The sequence below is a fragment of the Arachis ipaensis genome, chromosome B01 (assembly GCF_000816755.2).
Source record: "Arachis ipaensis cultivar K30076 chromosome B01, Araip1.1, whole genome shotgun sequence".
In the NCBI taxonomy this organism is placed as follows: Eukaryota; Viridiplantae; Streptophyta; class Magnoliopsida; order Fabales; family Fabaceae; genus Arachis; species Arachis ipaensis.
The window spans coordinates 39,213,816-39,231,231 of record NC_029785.2 but is presented as its reverse complement, the minus strand read 5'-3'; the positions used below and the strand labels follow the sequence as shown (position 1 = coordinate 39,231,231).

The 17,416-nt window shown below is 35.2% G+C and overlaps 1 protein-coding gene across 3 annotated transcripts in view; it reads left to right on the top strand.

The window, feature by feature from the left end:
• LOC107629151 overlaps positions 1 to 17,416 on the top strand; it is a 24,560-nt gene that overhangs the window by 865 nt on the left and 6,279 nt on the right. Inside the window, exons 2-32 of one of the 3 annotated variants that reach the window (XM_021120288.1) lie at positions 109 to 202; positions 417 to 511; positions 655 to 1,172; positions 1,270 to 1,480; positions 1,571 to 1,882; positions 2,320 to 2,470; positions 2,648 to 2,785; positions 3,207 to 3,288; positions 3,537 to 3,811; positions 3,905 to 4,018; positions 5,880 to 6,139; positions 7,079 to 7,315; positions 7,404 to 7,559; positions 7,825 to 7,962; positions 8,063 to 8,302; positions 8,493 to 8,620; positions 8,894 to 9,017; positions 9,732 to 9,893; positions 9,982 to 10,129; positions 10,238 to 10,338; positions 10,518 to 10,679; positions 10,840 to 10,887; positions 11,265 to 11,372; positions 12,202 to 12,276; positions 12,626 to 12,676; positions 13,295 to 13,438; positions 13,530 to 13,660; positions 14,207 to 14,294; positions 14,746 to 14,805; positions 14,902 to 15,142; positions 17,183 to 17,410. In XM_021120288.1, the coding sequence (XP_020975947.1) occupies positions 109 to 202; positions 417 to 511; positions 655 to 1,172; positions 1,270 to 1,480; positions 1,571 to 1,882; positions 2,320 to 2,470; positions 2,648 to 2,785; positions 3,207 to 3,288; positions 3,537 to 3,811; positions 3,905 to 4,018; positions 5,880 to 6,139; positions 7,079 to 7,315; positions 7,404 to 7,559; positions 7,825 to 7,962; positions 8,063 to 8,302; positions 8,493 to 8,620; positions 8,894 to 9,017; positions 9,732 to 9,893; positions 9,982 to 10,129; positions 10,238 to 10,338; positions 10,518 to 10,679; positions 10,840 to 10,887; positions 11,265 to 11,372; positions 12,202 to 12,276; positions 12,626 to 12,676; positions 13,295 to 13,438; positions 13,530 to 13,660; positions 14,207 to 14,294; positions 14,746 to 14,805; positions 14,902 to 15,142; positions 17,183 to 17,379 (4,989 nt within the window). In that variant the 3' untranslated portion in view covers positions 17,380 to 17,410. Of the gene's footprint in view, positions 1 to 108; positions 203 to 416; positions 512 to 654; positions 1,173 to 1,269; positions 1,481 to 1,570; positions 1,883 to 2,319; positions 2,471 to 2,647; positions 2,786 to 3,206; positions 3,289 to 3,536; positions 3,812 to 3,904; positions 4,019 to 5,879; positions 6,140 to 7,078; positions 7,316 to 7,403; positions 7,560 to 7,824; positions 7,963 to 8,062; positions 8,303 to 8,492; positions 8,621 to 8,893; positions 9,018 to 9,731; positions 9,894 to 9,981; positions 10,130 to 10,237; positions 10,339 to 10,517; positions 10,680 to 10,839; positions 10,888 to 11,264; positions 11,373 to 12,201; positions 12,277 to 12,625; positions 12,677 to 13,294; positions 13,439 to 13,529; positions 13,661 to 14,206; positions 14,295 to 14,745; positions 14,806 to 14,901; positions 15,143 to 17,182; positions 17,411 to 17,416 lie in introns of those variants that run through there. The other 2 variants (XM_016331861.2, XM_021120292.1) reach the window with 2 other exon arrangements.

Sequence of the window (17,416 nt, the reverse complement as noted above, 5' to 3'; positions counted from 1 at the left end):
TAACCAACTCAAAAAAATATTTTATATCAATATTATTGTATGTAACACCCGATTTATTTCTTACTTTTTTCGTCTTCATGGTTGGTTCGTTATTCTTGAATATAACAGGGTATTATGTTGGAGGATGAAAATTTGGATTCTGATAAACATCTCCATCTTTTGTCATTGTCAAGTGCTTTTTGTCATCTACTGAAGAAAATGGGTGAGTTGTCATCCCATCTACGGATTTGTTTAATTCTTTTTGTTTTGAACTTTCCCAGACATGCTATTTGTAAACTACATACACGGTTTTTTTATGTTCTTCATGTGAAAGTACATTTCTAGGAAACTGAAATACTATGCTGAAATGGAGCATTTAAAACCGTCACGTTTCATCTTTTTTTAGGAACAGTGCTCTCTAATTCTTTTATTTCCAGGGGCTGATTATGGTGCGATGAAATCTTTTATGTATAGATGTTTCCTTCCTTTAGTTGTGGTGCTACAAACATCTCAGCATGACTTGCTTAATCAGGTATAGTTGCAATATTATTATCCAATAACCAGGATATTGTCTCATATAGTTTTAGGTAATTATTGGACTTCGGGAGCTTCTCATAACCTAATTTCTGTATTTTTCCCTCTCCACTTGTTGGATATGCTTGATGTTTATGTCAGATCACAGAATGGTTCATGGATGTTGTGGTGGAAACGGGTGCCTGGGGTGTTTTCGAAGTAGCATTGGTGCCAAATTTTTTGAGATCAGTTGGTCTTTCCATGGGCATGCTTCATAGCGGTGATTTAGATTTCTATGAATGGAGTAGCAAACCATCTTTCCAGGGTTCATATGATGTCATAATAGATCCACTAAAGGACAAGGAATTATTGCTGTCTTCTTCAAGTACTTTTACATTGAGAACATCATGCAATGTTTTGTCTCTAGTTATGGAAGGTGCCCTTCAATGTGCGCAAACACATACATTCTTTAAATCAGCAGGAGAGGAACGGTGTATTGCCGTTAAATTTGTTGAAACTTTGATTTGGGACTTGTGTAATATGACTGAGCGGATGCTTTTGCATAGTCTGGATCACAGGTCTTGTGCTGTTGGTTTCTTTCTTCCCATTGTTCACAAAGCATTTCCTACGAATCACAAATTTGAAATCTCAATTCGTGGGCAGAGACATGACTTTTCTCGGTAGAATAAGTTAAATTCGTTAATGTCTGTTTGTTTTGTATGGTGTATACATGCTATTTTGTTTTCTAAGTGCATCGTGTTTAACATTGGTTTTCAGGGGGCATTTCTTCATCAAACTTTGGAACTGCTGCATTACACTGTTTTCAGGTGGAAAGTTAGAGAGAAGAGATGCATATAATGTACTCTCTTTGTGTTTTTCCTTTTTATTGCCTGCAGAAAAATGTGAAGATGCTGATTCAATCTTTAGAATTGAAGAGTTTGACATAAGAGCAGAAAAGCAGTTCTGGGATGAAATAAAGACGGGGCTGGTATTTCAGCTTTATTTAGTAATTTTCCGTTAAAGATTGTTTAATTTGTTAGTTCTTTTCTTTGTTATGAATCAAACTGAACCTGGTCAGGTTGACAAGGAAAATTTAGTGCGAAAGCAGAGCTTACATATACTGAAGATGGCTCTGAATGTGCAAAGGGGAGCCAATTCCATCTCTAAAATTTCAAAAAATAATACCAATGTAACGCATTCTGCACCTCATGCTGTGACAAAAAGAGATCGTTGGGCTTACAAGGAAGCCAAGTCACTTGGTGTTGGGAAACTTTTGACTTCAGATGACTTAATCTTCGACAGCAAACAGTTCTGGGATGCATTTGTCCTTCTATATGAGATGCTTGAAGAATATGGGACTCACTTAGTTGAAGCTGCTTGGAATAATCAGGTTTGTTGTACTAGGTTTGCATTATCTTCTTTCCCATATCTAGGCCTCTAGGGTTATGTCCCTATCTAGGTCGGAAATACTTTTTCATGTTCCAATTAAATATGGTTGGAGTAGTTGGGAATCCTTCTAAGTTGCAGAAAGATAGAGTCCTTTTTGGAATATGACATGTTGAAATGTTGCTTTTTGTGGGCAATATTTGGATGTTTCTGGATCTGATGTTTCCTAGAACGTTTATTCTTGTTTTTGGGGTCTGTTTCGATGTATGCTTTGTGTGCTTATAGGTTTCCTGCTGCTTAATGCTTGTTTTGCTGAATAGATGAGCAATTAGTCAGGACTTGGGTCTTTTTTTTTTTTTGGCTTCTCAAGGACTAGCTATATTTTGCTTATTAAGAAATTCTGCATAGTGCATCTAACGTGCTAAAATAATTGTTATACAGGTCTCTTTGTTGCTTCAATTCTCTGGGTCATATCACAATGCTAGTAGTTGTATTGGTGACGTTCATCGAGATCAACTTGAAATCTGTGGTGAGACTTTCAATTGGTTGCCCATTCTATGGGAACGAGGCCTTCATCATGGCAATCCACAAGGTTAATTTTACCTTTCAATTCATCATGAACAAGTACAACCCAATGAATATTTTTGTTAGTAAAACTTCATAAGACATGGCATCAATACCATTATCCAAGTTTTGTGTCTTGTACCAAATTATTCCTTTCACCTGCACTCATCATTTTTCATTCTTTGGGGTTTACCAAATAATGCAGTAAGGTGCCTGATCATGCAGTCTTTTCTGGACATAAATTGGGAGGATTATGGAAACTACATTAACTCGATGCCTGAAGATTTTGTTCTTGGTCCATTTATGCAAGGATTGAATGACCCAATACACCACAAAGAATTTGGTTAGTGCTTCACACTTTTAACCTTAGGATCATAGTTCTCAAAACCGAAACTGGTAATCGACTAGTTCAAAGTACTGGGACACTAGGTTAATGATTCAATGAGTTTGACCTTTCTTGATCGGATTGATTGTAAGTTCGGTCCGTAGGTCAAATCGAACTGGACAACTGATTTACCAGTTTTCTCAGTCGAACCGTCCAATTCAGTCCGGCTCTGATAACTAAGCTTTTCAAATGAATTTTCTTTTATTCAGATTTGTGTTTTGTGTTAAGCTTTCGATCTCCTGTGGCAATAATTTGATATTAGTAATTAATTTCTTGAATCTGGTTTTCTGTTAAAATGATTAGATTGAATACTTCCAAAAAAAGGGGGGTAAACAGAAAATGATTGCTTACAACTGCTTTTGATTGAATTGCATTTCAGGCATAAAAGGAGTTTACATGTCAAGGGTAATTGAAGGTGCTGCCCGGTTTATACACCATTATGTTACTTTCCTGATTCCAAGGTATGCATAGATACCAATATTGGTAAGTAGAACAGTACTTTTTCCCGTGAAATTGGGTTATATTGGTTGGGGAGTATAAAGGATGTCTTGAATAAATGCCTTATTTTTAGCAAAAACTCTTGAATAAATGCCTTCTTATTACCAAAAAGAAACATGTCCTGGATAAATTGCACAGTCATCATGAATTTGTGAACATGTGATAAAATGCTTTGGCTTTGCATTTCTTATTGTCTTAAAGTTGGCTACAGGAAACGCATTGCATTTTTGTGCAATTTAGCATCCACAGCTAAACACCATTCCTTCGGACGAGCTGGACTTATGGCGCTTGCTGAATGCATTGCATTAGCTGCTGCAGGCATTGGAACAACTGTTGAGGCCAGTACAAAATCATCTAAACACATTGTTCCGATGGATTTTGTTTCTGGAGTAGCAAATCAAACTGATAAAAAAGAATTACTGGATATTTTTAGATATGTTGTTGAGAGCAGCAAACAGCATTTCAATCCCAGTTACCGTCTTAAAGGTTCTTAATTCAATCTGCTTGGTCTAGATCTTTTGTAAAATTGATTAGATTGTTTGTAGTATTAGTCAACTTAAAGCTTGATTATGGTTACAGTTTGTAGCAAAATTTTGGAGGCAGCTGTTTTGGTGGTGTGTACATTTGATATTCCTCTTGAGATTCTTCTGCTTTTCCTTTCAGCTTTTCCAAGGGAATTTACAGATTATGGTGGTACGTGGAATCTAAGTTCTAGCTCTTTCTTATGGTCTAATTGTACTGAACTTGCATCTCTACACTATTTTTGGAAATAGGAAAGATATTGCCAAACAATATTTTCTCTTTGCACGTGCATGAAAGCCCGATGAACCAATTCATCCTGTTCATGTCTATTCATCCAAAGAAACTGGATTACATAAATATAATTGAAATCCTTTTCTTATGAAACAAGATTTCCCTGCTCTGATGTGTAGTGGGCAGCATATCACAAACAAGATCAAGCATAAATTCAATGATGAACTGGTTGTATATGCATAAAAGATGTTTTATGATTTTCCAATCACAATTTTACTAATCACCCATCACATACGAGCTGTGTCCTTGTTTCTTGGGCCTGATTAGATGAATATTTTGTGATGATCTCATCCTTCAGCTTTCTGGTGTGCATAATGATTTCATATATATTTTGGTTGACTGTTTGTTAAGGGTATTTTTATGAGTTGTGATGGAAAGAAAGGGGAATGTGTTAGAAAGGAAGGAAAGGAATGCCAATAGAATTAATTGGAAAATTATGGTAGAATATCTGCCTGTATATTAGCAGATATTTCAGCAGAATATTTGATCATTCAAATCTATAAATTCTGCGGGATTTGAATCTGTAATTATGTAATCAAATTATGTGGGATGTGCAGTTGCAATTATATATTTATGTGGGTTTTGCATCTGTAATTATGTAATTAGTATAGTAATGGTTGAGTTGTCTTCATGTGACCTCATGGTCACGGGTTCAAAGCCGTGGAAACAACCACTGATTTAATTATCAAGTTAGACTGCATACATTACACCCTCTGGGTGCAGCCCTTCCCGGACCCTGTGAGATGCTTGTGCATCGGGTTGCCCTTATTCCATGAATATATCAGGATTCTCCAATAGGAAAAGATACACCTTTATCTACAGATGTTCAAAGTTTTAATAAAGAAAGTGAAGGAAGGGCTTAGAATCTTTAAGTCTTTGTTCACGAGTTTAAAATAGACAAGTAGAGGTAAATGAAGGAATGCTTCTACAATATATCCTTTATATTGAAAAACTTGTCATAAAATTATATTTCATAACAGTTTTAGTTTTTTTTTTTATTTGATGAACTTTTTAGTTCTTAATATTATTCCATTGGAAAAATCAGTTTTTGATATATTAAAATATATGAAAAAAAAAATCAGTTTTTAATACATTGATCCTTTAGAGTGCAATTGTTTCAGCGTTTCTCTTACAAATAATCAGTTGCCATATTTGTATTTTATAAAATAATCAGAATTTAAAAAAATAGTTCTCAACTTTTTTCAAAAGCTAAACAAAGTAGCCTTTTCACACAAATTATAGACTCACTTTTCTTAAAATCAGAAACAATGGCACCCAATGTAGTGTATAATTTTAGAATAAGTTTTGGAACAAACCCAAACAGATGATGTTGGTCTCAAGTTGGGTGCTGGGCTGCACTTCCAATATCTAAGTTGGTTAAATAGATTGAAAAAAAATGTTAAAGTCATGTGTCTAATGTATCCATATTGCTTTTTTCATGTCTGAGTTGTATCCAGTGTGTCTAAATTTGAAAAAAAGAAGAAAAAACCTTTTAGTTGGACACCTATGAATGTGTTTGACTAGTATGTGAATGCCCACTTAGTGTTGGTATACCAATCTTGTTAGACATGTTGGTAGTGCGCTTCATTGGTTATGGATTATTTATTATAGTTGACTTCTCATCAACATAAACTTCCAATACTTGTATCTCTAGCAATTCCCCCAATAAAGTTGGAGCATAAAATCTGATGATACATGATTTCAGCTGGTACATTTTGATTATTCTCTTCTTTCTCCCCAGGTCAGCTAAGGGCGACTATGAAAAGATGGCTTTCAGGTTGCGGTGAAAAGGCTTGTTGTGGCAATTGCTGTAGTAATGAGATAAAGCTCTGGGAAAGTCTTTGTGACTTCCCACTGAGCTTTGTCAGTAATCATCTTTCCAGTGCCTCCCTTAATTATGATGATGAGGACTTGAATGCTTGGGAGTTTGAAGCAAATAGATGGGCAAGGGTACTTCTCCTTGCAATCAAGAAGGAACATCCATTTGAACCTATTTTAACGGTTTGTTTTCTCCTTCTTCTGTTGTAGTTTCTATAATTGCTTCCTAGTTCTAGTGAAAAAGAAAAAGTAAAAATGAAAATAGAGTCATCATCTTATCTTGATTTAAGTTTGGGAAAATTTAGAATCAGTATCAGATCTGTTTTTGCATTATCAGGGAATACTTTATTTTGTATCTTTGGTGAGTGTTGTGTATTAGAAAGAGAAAATATTGTAGAGTCAAAATGATGTTCTGTTATTCTGATTGTATTTTTAGGTGGGGTACAATAGTCAAACTACTCTTAGGCAGTTAGTATCAGTTACATCAGAGATAGAGTGCTCTGCTATATTCCAACTAAACTTGGGAATCCTCTATTTTGCGCCCTCAATTTGAGCTAGGATTACTCATTGATCCCTTTATTGGGTCTGCTATGCAAGCTTCAATTAGTTTTTCTTAACCATGTTTGCTGGTTTTGGGAGTAGGAGAGAGGCAAAACCTTTGTAGCAATGAGAAATGTGTGTTACTGCTTGAAGTATTTGGTTGGAGCACAACTCATGCACTTTCAACAATAGATTTTCAGAGAAACTAGTTTTATGGGATAGGACTAGAAGCTTGGCCTGTATTTAGTGAACGGTGAAAACATATGCTTATTGATAGCTTTCCTCTTTCTTTTGTATGTTTTTGTTTGTGTAAGAAGGAGCTTTTTTCCTCCATTCTTGTACTATTCTTCTCTTCATTTAATGTATTCTTCTTTCATAAAAAGTAAATAAATAAATAAGACAAATAAAAAAGAACTCTTAATACTGGATGCAGCATATTTTAGTTTGAGTTATATATTAGTTTTGTTAAGCCCATAATAGTTATTTTAAACTCTTGCAATTTATATTGCTGCACTGACTGGTATCCCTGCATCAATTCTCTGGTATGACTCTAATAGTGGATCCATTGCACATATTTTGCAGTTTCTTGAAAGCAGTGGTGCTGATATTTTGAATCAAGGACAGGATACCAAATATGTAAAATTCTTGATTCTTGCATTGAGTTTAGTTCTGGAGCTTCATAAAGCAAAGGAAAGAGCTGTTGAATATGGTAATAAAGCCAGAACTGATGTAGCAAATGCCTTTTCTGGAATAGTTGATGGTCTTAGTCTAATAGAAGGCGTCTCTAAGAAACTTGTTGATAAATTTCTTTATTTGTTGGTAACTTCTCATAAACCTCTTCCTTCTATGATATGCTAATTAGTTTATTGCTATGACTTATACAGTCCTTAAATGTATTGGCTTTCAGGATGATCTCGTTCAGGTTGCAAACCAGGCCAGCTCCATTTTCTGGTCTGGTGTTGTAACAGAGGACTCTACTCTGCCAGGTGCAGTGAAAGGAAAACTTGGAGGCCCTAGTCAACGAAGATTGTCAATTTCTGCCACCACTGCTGTATTGCAGGCGGTAGGTACTCTTTAAGATTTCTGTTATGACTAGCTGATTGCTTTATTCCAAAGAAGTTATTACAAGAAAATTATTTTGTGGAGGTGGTATCCTAGCTCATAAAATTTTAGATATAACCTAATGAAATACATATATATAGCTTGTTTTGATTTGCTTAACTTTTAGGTAAAAATTATACTTTATATATGAAATCTGTTCAATTTGCTTTGATTAAGGGATATCTTATTTTTGCAACTTTATCTGATTGTTGTGTTTAATCAAGCAGGTTATATCTGTGAAGGCATTATCATTAATCTTGTTGTGGTGCAAACAAATAAGAAGTGATGCTCCACTAAACTCTGCTTTTATATTTATATGGCAATTCTTCTGGAGGAGTACCAGATCTCCCTGTTCCTGCTCAGAGGTGCTTGGCATTTACATGAATTCTGTTATTAAAGCATTGCTCCTTTTTCATGATTGAAGTGCGTGATGATGTCCTTTGGTTGCTATGCATTTTAATGCAGACACAAGCTGAAATTCATCTTGCAGCATATGAAGCACTTGTTTTTGGGCTCAAAGTTCTAGCATCCCCATGCTTTCTTGGATCTATGTATCTAATTAAGGAAAATGAGAACATTCTTTCAGACACAGAAGGAAGGCCCTGGTTAGATTCTATGTGTGGAGCATTTTTTCAAAATATCAATGATCTACTTAGAACAGGAGTTTTGGCTAGAACTCGAAGAGCAGTTTTGTTGGATATAAAGGTTCTAGTGAGCTTTCACATTAGGCATTTATCTTCATTGCAATAATTGAATCTGAACTTTACAAGCTTATTTTCCTTTTTTTCTTTTTACCCTTGTCCTATCATATCACAATTATTAAGTTCGCACTAATTGTAGGATTGGATCTGAAGTGATAAACAAGTAAATGTTAACTGATCTGTTACTTATTCAGTGGGTGTGCCTAGAATCTTTGTTGTCAATCCCTTCTCAAGCTTTCCGGAATGGGTTTCATTTGGAGGAAAACCGTGCTTCCTTTTCTGAAGGGACTCTTGAATGCATTTTTAGTGATCTTGTTGAAAGGTAAGCATCAGAATGATTTCTATGCACCTGTGTGTGTGTGTAAGATTTTTGTAGGATTTGTATGGTTGCAGTTAGGGTTATCTTATTAACATTTAAACTTGGTGAAGACCCACAATTCTTTTCAACAGTATTTTTTATATTTCCAATTTTTTAGTTACAAATTACTGTTACACATTACAAAAATGGACATCTTTTAGCTTTCTCTTCTGTTATCTTATTGTGCCTTGTATCTTCTTTACAATTCTTAAGCTTACTTAATGGTGTGTTTTGCAGCCTTGAAAATGCTGGGGAAAGTTCTGTTTTACCCATGCTGAGATCACTCAGAATGTTAATAGAGTTAGTCAGCAATGTGAGGTCAAATGCTGTTGTTTCTATTTCTAATATAATTGACACAGAGGTATGTTTTTTCATATGTTCAATTTCCATGGTACTTTTGATTGAATTAATTTACTACATATGCATGGTTAATTTTCTTGTGTGAGGATGTCAAGGATATCAAGAACTGACTTTTCTTAAAGCCTAAGCAGATGCATATCTCGCATAGACTCCTCATGCAAAAGTCTTTTGGCTTGAAATTGAAGGCATGAATGATGCATGAGCATGTCACTGAAGGCATGAAGGATGCATGAGCATGACACTCATGTTGTTTATATTATATTGATGGCATATCTCCTGTTTTTATCTTAGATGGCCAATGTGTGTAGCCATGTAATCTGATGCCGTCTTAGTAAAATATTGAACATTGCTATTGAATGATAAGAACATCAGCTTGCATTGAAATATAAGTTAATTAACAATCACCATGCCAAATGTGGGATTCCTTACAATCCTTGCATATATGCTTGATTGCCCATAGGGCCTTGGGCATGATCCTACACTAACCCCCTACTAGCCTTGCATATATGTGGCTGATAAATGTGACATGTTGTGTTTCATTGCATTACTTTGAACTTGGTTTTGTTTTGATTTTTAACCAGCATGAAAGCACACAATTTCTGATTCATAAATCATAATGGCTTATTGGAGTGACACGTATTTTTATTGCGAGCTTATTTTCTCTGCATCTCACCGGCAGTGTTCACTAATCTAATGACTCTCTATCTTTTATCAGTCGATATGGAATTTGGTCCGTTCCTCTTGGATACTGCATATAAGCTGCAACAAGAGAAGAATCTCTTCCATTGCTGCTCTTTTGTCATCTGTTTTGCATCCTGTGTTTTTTAATGATGAAATAATGCACCAAATAGGCAATGCACCTGGACCCCTGAAATGGGTTTGTATTCTCTTCAAGAAGCTTTCTGATCTTCTGCTATGTTATTTCATGAAACTAGTGACTATTAGTTTTAATGCTTGGCAAACAGTTTGTTCAAAATCTTCTTGAGGAAGGAAAAAAGAGTCCTCGTACAATTCGTCTGGCTGCACTGCACTTAACAGGGTTGTGGCTCTTAAATCCTAGGATTATAAAGTTTTACCTAAAGGAGCTAAAGCTGCTGTCTCTCTATGGTTCAGGTACAAAACTTAATTATTTTGCTGTATAATTGATTTACCTGGCTATCTATCTTTTGCTTTACAATATCAATTTCAATATATCATTCTGAATTTGAAATCACCTGTCAGTTGCATTTGATGAAGATTTTGAAGCTGAACTAGCTGACAACAATGATGCAAGACTGGAAGTGTCTCTATTGGCGAGGAGCCCTGACCAAGAGCTGACTGAAGTTAGTAACTCAACAGTTGAACAAGTTGGCTTATAGTCCCCCCCACAAATATCCTTAACATGATGATATTTCTATGATAATACAAGAACATACTGATTTGCAATTTATTATAAGTGTATTATTTCTTTGAATTTCTTGAAGCTCGTAACTTTGTAGTAATTCGCCACTTCTCTTACCAGGCATTTATTAATACAGAGTTGTATGCACGAGTATCGGTTGCTGTTTTGTTTTACAAGTTGGCAGACCAGGCTAGGATGGTAGGATCACCAAGTGAAGATGCAGACTGCATTGCGGCTCTAGAATCTGGCAAATCATTTCTTCTAGAGCTTCTTGACTTTGCGGTAGTTACTTACTGTTAATTGATACTAAAGGGTTGACTGTTGTTTGTTATGTCAAGTTTGGTTCTGTCTCTCTTCCTATTCAAGGTGTTTTTACTTTTGATAATGTTCAGATGCTTTATGCTTATCCTGGAACGCTTATGTTCACTATCTATTGATGTAGGTGAATGATAAAGATCTCGCTAAGGAGTTATACAAAAAATATAGTGCTGTAAGTATCCCTTTGTTCCATTCACTTCTTTAGTTTGATTAAATGCAATTGACTAGAGTGTCCTGTCTTCTATAATTTGAGATGACCTTGAAGAAGTATTGGTGTCTTTAATCATTTTGGTGAAACCTTTAGACAGTAGAGGAACTGTAACTCTTCCTTAAATTAGTGTAATCTTTAGAGAGTTGTTGGCATATTGACATTAATCCTACAAGGATACAATTTCTTCCAGAGTTCCAGCTCTTGGTTGGTGTGTTATCCCCGCTTTAAATATTTTGATTATGGCATGATGACTGTAGTTTGTGATGCTATTGCAATTTTTCGCTAATATCAGTCTTCCCTTACTTATTTTGTCTTCAATTCTTTACATTTATGTTCAGATCCATAGACGCAAGATACGTGTTTGGCAAATAATATGTGTCTTGTCCCCATTTGTTGATGAAGATATAGTGGGGAAGGTTGTAGATTACTTGTACATATCACTCCATGTAAGTAAATTTTACATCATATCTCTCAATAGTATTTATTTCTGATATTAGTATTTAATATGCTGTTGACCTTTTTTTCCATGGAAGCATATGTTAGTGGTCTCCATATAAGCAACTAAGCAAGTGCACCCTCAATTTATTCATAGCATGCTTTTCTCGATGAACTTCTAGTTATGATTTCCTTGCATTTGATTTTAAAGACAGTCACCATATCTATCTCTGCATTTGAATTCTGTTTATTACTATATTTGCTTTTGTGTATTTAACTATTCATATCAAAGGAAAATGACTTACCAACAAAAGATATGTACTACAGCAATTGTTGAGCCTAAAATGTTTCAATTGTTATCTGTGACTACAACAGTGCCTTTCAAGCTCCAAAATCAACTTATCGCAATGGCATAAGACCAACAATTATGTCACTGAATGTTGGGCACTAAACTGCCAAAGAGAGTATAAGTTAATTTTTCAGAGATGAGAATAATGTGATTTAAGAGTGGAGATAAAAGAAAACTAGAAAAGATAAATTGTGTTATTGAAACATATGAGTATAAAAATCTATTGAGGAAAAGATGACAAAAAGTCGTTTTAAACAGTTTAGCCATGTGAGAAGACTAATAGGAGCCTAATATATGCCAATGTTTGATCCATCTGGCTAAAGTAACCTGGTGGGAGAAGGCTTTGGTGATGGTTGATTGTTAGAGTTGCCAATTGCTATAAATCTAACTATCTTTTATAATACGGCACAAACCCTGGTCGGTTATACTATTATCAACCTGTATTAATTCAACACTAGACCGAAATAACTATGTTAATTTTTTAATCGCAGAGAAATAACCTACCAGCAGTTCGTCAGTACCTAGAGACATTTGCAATCAACATTTACTTGAAGTTTCCATTTCTTGTAAGACTTTTCTTTTCCCTTTTTTTGCTTCGCCCATTGTCTCTGTTTAGACTTCACTTACAGTTCATCAAGCGGGTTTCTTATAAAATGAAACGGGATGTTATTGCACACTTTCAATTATTTTTTTTAATGTATCTTATCTTTGGGTGCGGCCCTTCCCCCAACCCTACGTTAACCCGGGATGCTTGGGCACCGGGTGGCCTTTTTTTAATGTATCTTGTCTTTACACCATATACATCCTGAATTTCCTCCTTTTGTCCGAAAGTTTGATGTTAGATTGATTTAGTTGCTTTCTTGTTCATGTTTCATATTCTTCTCAATTACGCTTTTCCTAATGTTCAACTTGTAGGTTCAAGAAAAATTGGTCCTGATATTGCGAGATTATGATATGAGACCACAGGTAAATGTAGTTTTCTATTGGATATTTTCTTAGATGACACGAATCCTTTGGTAGCAGGTTTTAATTGTCCTGAATTTGCAGTCAGTACACTACACATGTAAATTTAGTTTGCTTAAACCGACAGTAATAACTCAATTGTAGAATGCACTCCATGACTTCTCTTATGTGTTTCTATTGAATTTCAGTGGCATAATTGTGATTATGTTAAGCAAAGACAAAAAATGATTGCAATACTGTAGCTTGTTGAAGATTTATAGGGTTTAGATGGATAAGAGAGGGCAAAACATGAAAAGTCAAAAGCTAAACATTAAATACTATCCCATTGCTGTGATAAGTAATGATGTAGACATATTCTTGCAAGTACAAGCATTCCATTCCAGCTGGATACTCCAACAACATCATGTTATTATTTCTGAAAGATATAATTATCATTGATTGACAATCACATATTCTTTATCAGTTAGTCATGAAACATCTTGCTATCTATACTTGCATGTCTGTATATAGTTCAATATCTTTTTATGACTGACAGTTAATCTACTATCGTGTATATATATAATTAGTTAGGATTGTACAAATCACTTATACTGTATTCTTGTCTTTTGGGTTTAAATACAGGCACTTTCTTCATATGTATTCATAGCAGCTAATGTTATTCTCAATTCATCTAAAGATGTTCAATCTAGACATTTGGATACATTGTTTCCTCTGCTAGTTCCACTATTAACTTCTCACCACCACAGTTTACGTGGTTTTACTCAGGTTAGCATTTCGATTTCTCTCTTATGCGCGTGGGACAATGTGCCCTGTGCTCAAATTCAAACAAATGAATTGTAATATGATTGTTTTGCAGTTACTGGCATACCAAATTCTTCATAAACTTTTTCCACTGTTGGATTCTGGATCTTCTGAGATATTAGCTTTAGAGAAGAGGTGTTTGGTTGATTTGAAAACATACCTAGCAAAGAATTCTGATTGTGCCCGGTATGACTCTTATTTTTGTATCTCTTGTTATCCCATGATGTGTCATCATGAATCTTTATCTCCTATAGTGGATATGCCATGTATGCACGTATCAAACATTCTGAAACAGTGTTATTGCTTTCCATGATCTTTACGTATATATCCTGCAGTGGGCATGAGAAGTTGACTTATCTAAATTTTAATATGCCACAAAATGGAAGGAGTTTTAGGAAACACTTCAATTGATTTAGGTGCTTTATTTTTAAAGAAATTAATATAAGAAATTTTACTATGTATGATAAATAAATGACTGCATACGAGGAAAAAAGACTTCATTTGGCATTTTTGTGCTGCTTTCTTTCAGAAAATCACTGAGTAATACTCATTGGTACTTTGATGTTCTTTTATTTTTTCTTTTGCTCCTGGCGTCTCTATCTATGTGATATGATCTCAATATTTTGTAATCTATTTCTCATTGTTTTGGATGAAATTCAGCTGTGGATAGCTGTTGTACGACTTTCTAGTGAAATGGGATGCACTCATGAATTTCTAATATTTATCTTTCAGCTTACGAACATCAATGGCAGGATATCTTGATGCTTATAACCCAAATAGCTCTGCCACCCCTGCTGGGATTTTCGTCAATCGAGTTGAGGTGAGGTTATTATTTGTGTAAAAAATCATATTGATGCTATCCTTTCAGGAATTCAAATTTAAATTCCGAACCAAATATTTCTGTTTTTTCAATTTTTGATCTGATGGACACATACTAAACGTTGATCCAATGGCTACAATCCATTATGGCGTTACCACGTACTTATCTTTTGTTTCTTTAGATATGGACACAATCTTTATATCCTTATTTAGTCATATTGCTTATGTATTTTATAACATGTGATTCCTTAGCTACATTGAGACGGCATCACTTGTACTTGATTTAGGCTTCATCACTTTGTGGATGTATTGTTTATTCTCTTAGGTGTATATTGTCAGTACATGTTGATACCTGCATGCCTGAAACTCTAATTCAACATCTCTCACTTATAGGCTTGTACTTCTGCTTTTATAGATGATAGTTGTGTTGATTTTTTGTTTGTTATTTAAAGGAAGGTGATTTTGAATGTGTTCCAACCTCTCTCATGGAGCAAGTACTCAATTTTTTAAATGTAAGTAATTTACCAAAGTTCTTACTAAAAGAAGAGTCAAAATTTGTTTCATTTATGAATCCCACCCTTTTATCTCTCTTCCAACAACTTTTGCAGGATGCTAGAGAAGATTTACGGTGTTCAATGGCAAAGGATGTGGTGACCATCAGGAATGAGACTCTAAACTTCAATGGGGATAAGAATCAGTTGGAACATCTCTCTGATGCCATCAAAGGAAACCAACTTAAATATATTGCTTCAGATTTCCAGAAAAAGGTTACTGTTACCAAACATGACAAGGGGCAGATAGAAGCAGGTTTCCTTTATGGCAACGACGAAACCTATAGAAAAATGACTGGTATGTCTTTGGTTTGAGTTTGAATCATTGTCAATGCAGTGATTCACCATACCATAAATTGGAATTTAACTTCTATAAAGACAAATGGGGGTTTCAATGATCAACTCTAGACTGCATAGTTGTAGACGTCCTGAGTACTAGATACATAGCTTTTGATTGCAGACCGCTCATGGTGGAGGCCGAGAAATCCGCCATATGGGGTATGGCATTATGGGAAATGGCAGAAATGGTGGATGGACTGAAAATATATCTATATGCAAAAGTAAAATAAAATAAAATGCAGAACATGTAAGTCATAAAACACCAAAAAATATAAGACTCGTCCAAATGTCAACTATGGCATATTCAAATACTAAAACCCCAAAAGAAACACCAAAAACATTGTCTCATCATGTTTTCAAACTAACAAATGATGAGTAGTGTAAGTACCCGGTTTCTAGTAAACTGGATTTTCGGCTACTTTGCGACTTGTTTCGCAAAACCCGAGAATCACGACTCATCATGATTTAGTGAGGCGGGCCCAGATGAAAAAACGGAAATAAATCATAAATAAGGTAATGAATGAGTCAAATTTACTTTCACGAGGGTAATAAATCCCTCTGGTCAAATTTGACCATCCAAGGACCTGTTCACACTTATTCTTCACCTTGCCTCACTAAATTATCTTAGAAACATTTTAGAGCCTACAATTAGTGACAGTTTTGCGCATGCCGGGATAAAAGTCAGCGCACCAAAGACCGTAAAATCAATAATAATATAATTACCACCTTGGTAATTATCTTCTAGGAATAATCACAGCCACTTATTATTGAGTTATTCTTTTAAGAACAAATCTCAGCCGTTTATTGTCTTACCATGCGGTGAAACTTAATCCTAGACAAACCTCAGCCTAATACTCAACGTACACCTCCTAGATACCATGAATTCTCTTTCTTCTCTCTCAAGTAAACCGGTCATCTCTCCCTCTCATATGGCCGAATTCCTTCTCTCTTTTACCATATGCGAGGGAGAGAATGACCGGTTTACTTGAGAGAGAACAAAGAGAATTCCTGGTCTCTAAGAGGTGTACATTGAGTATTAGGCTGAAGTTTGTCTGGGATTAAGTTTACCGCGTGGTAAAACAATGAACGGCCGAGGTTTATTCTTAAAAGAATAACTCAATAATGAGTGGCTTAGATTATTCCTAGAAGATAATTACCAAGGTGGTAATTGTATTATTACTGATTTTACAGTCTTCGGTCGTTGACTTTTATCTTGGCGTGCGCGAAACCGTCACTAATTGCAGTCCCAGCTCTAAAATGTCTCTAGGATAATATAGTGAGGTAAGCAGACCAAAAATGAGTGTAAACAGGTCTCTGCATAGTCAAATTTGACCAAAGGGATTTATTACCCTAGTAAAAGTAAATTTGACTCATTTATTACCTTATTTATGATTTATTTTCGGTTTTTCTTTCATCTAGGCCTGCCTCACTAAATCATGATGAGTTCTGATTCTCGGGATTTGCAAAATAAGTTGAAAAGTAACTGAAAATCTAGTTTACCGGAAACCGGGCCCTTACAAGTAGTGATTAGGAGGAGTTTGTTGTTTTGAAACAAAGGATAGAAGAAGTGAGGTTCAGAACTTCTGATTAGAGAGAGAATCGAAGAGAGGAACGAACCAGAAAAAAAATAAAAACTAATGTTTTGTAAGGCTGCGTTTGGTTATAAAGATAGGACAAGACATGAAAAGGACATAGATACAAAAATTAGTATTTTTATATTTTGTTTGGTGATAAACTAAATATAAAAAAGAACAAATTTTGAAAGTCCAATTTACTATCTTTTTCCATACAAAAACTTTAGAAGGAAAAATATAATGATAAACAATATAATTATGAAAAATTGATAGGAATAATGAAAAAAATAGAAAAATAAGTTGTGTTTGTCAATGTCTCTGTGTCTTTCCTGTCAAAAAGAACATTCAAGTGTCTTTGGACATAATATCTATGTCCATGTCTCATCTGCCAAATATGATTTTGTTCCTCTGTGTCTCCGTCTCAGTATTCTGTGCTGGTAAACAAATACAGCCTAACAGAATGGGGTCTCGAAGAGAGGGGAAGGAAGAGTTGGAAAAGGAAAACCACCTGGAGTGTTGGAGGAGGGCCAACCGGCGGTGGCAGCAATGCTGTGGCAGAGATGCTGCACGGCTTCTTCCTCGAGCAGCAGATGGCTTCTTCCTCCAGCAGCAGAGAGAATGACAGAGAGGGAAGACGGGAGGAGGAACTGGAAAGCAGT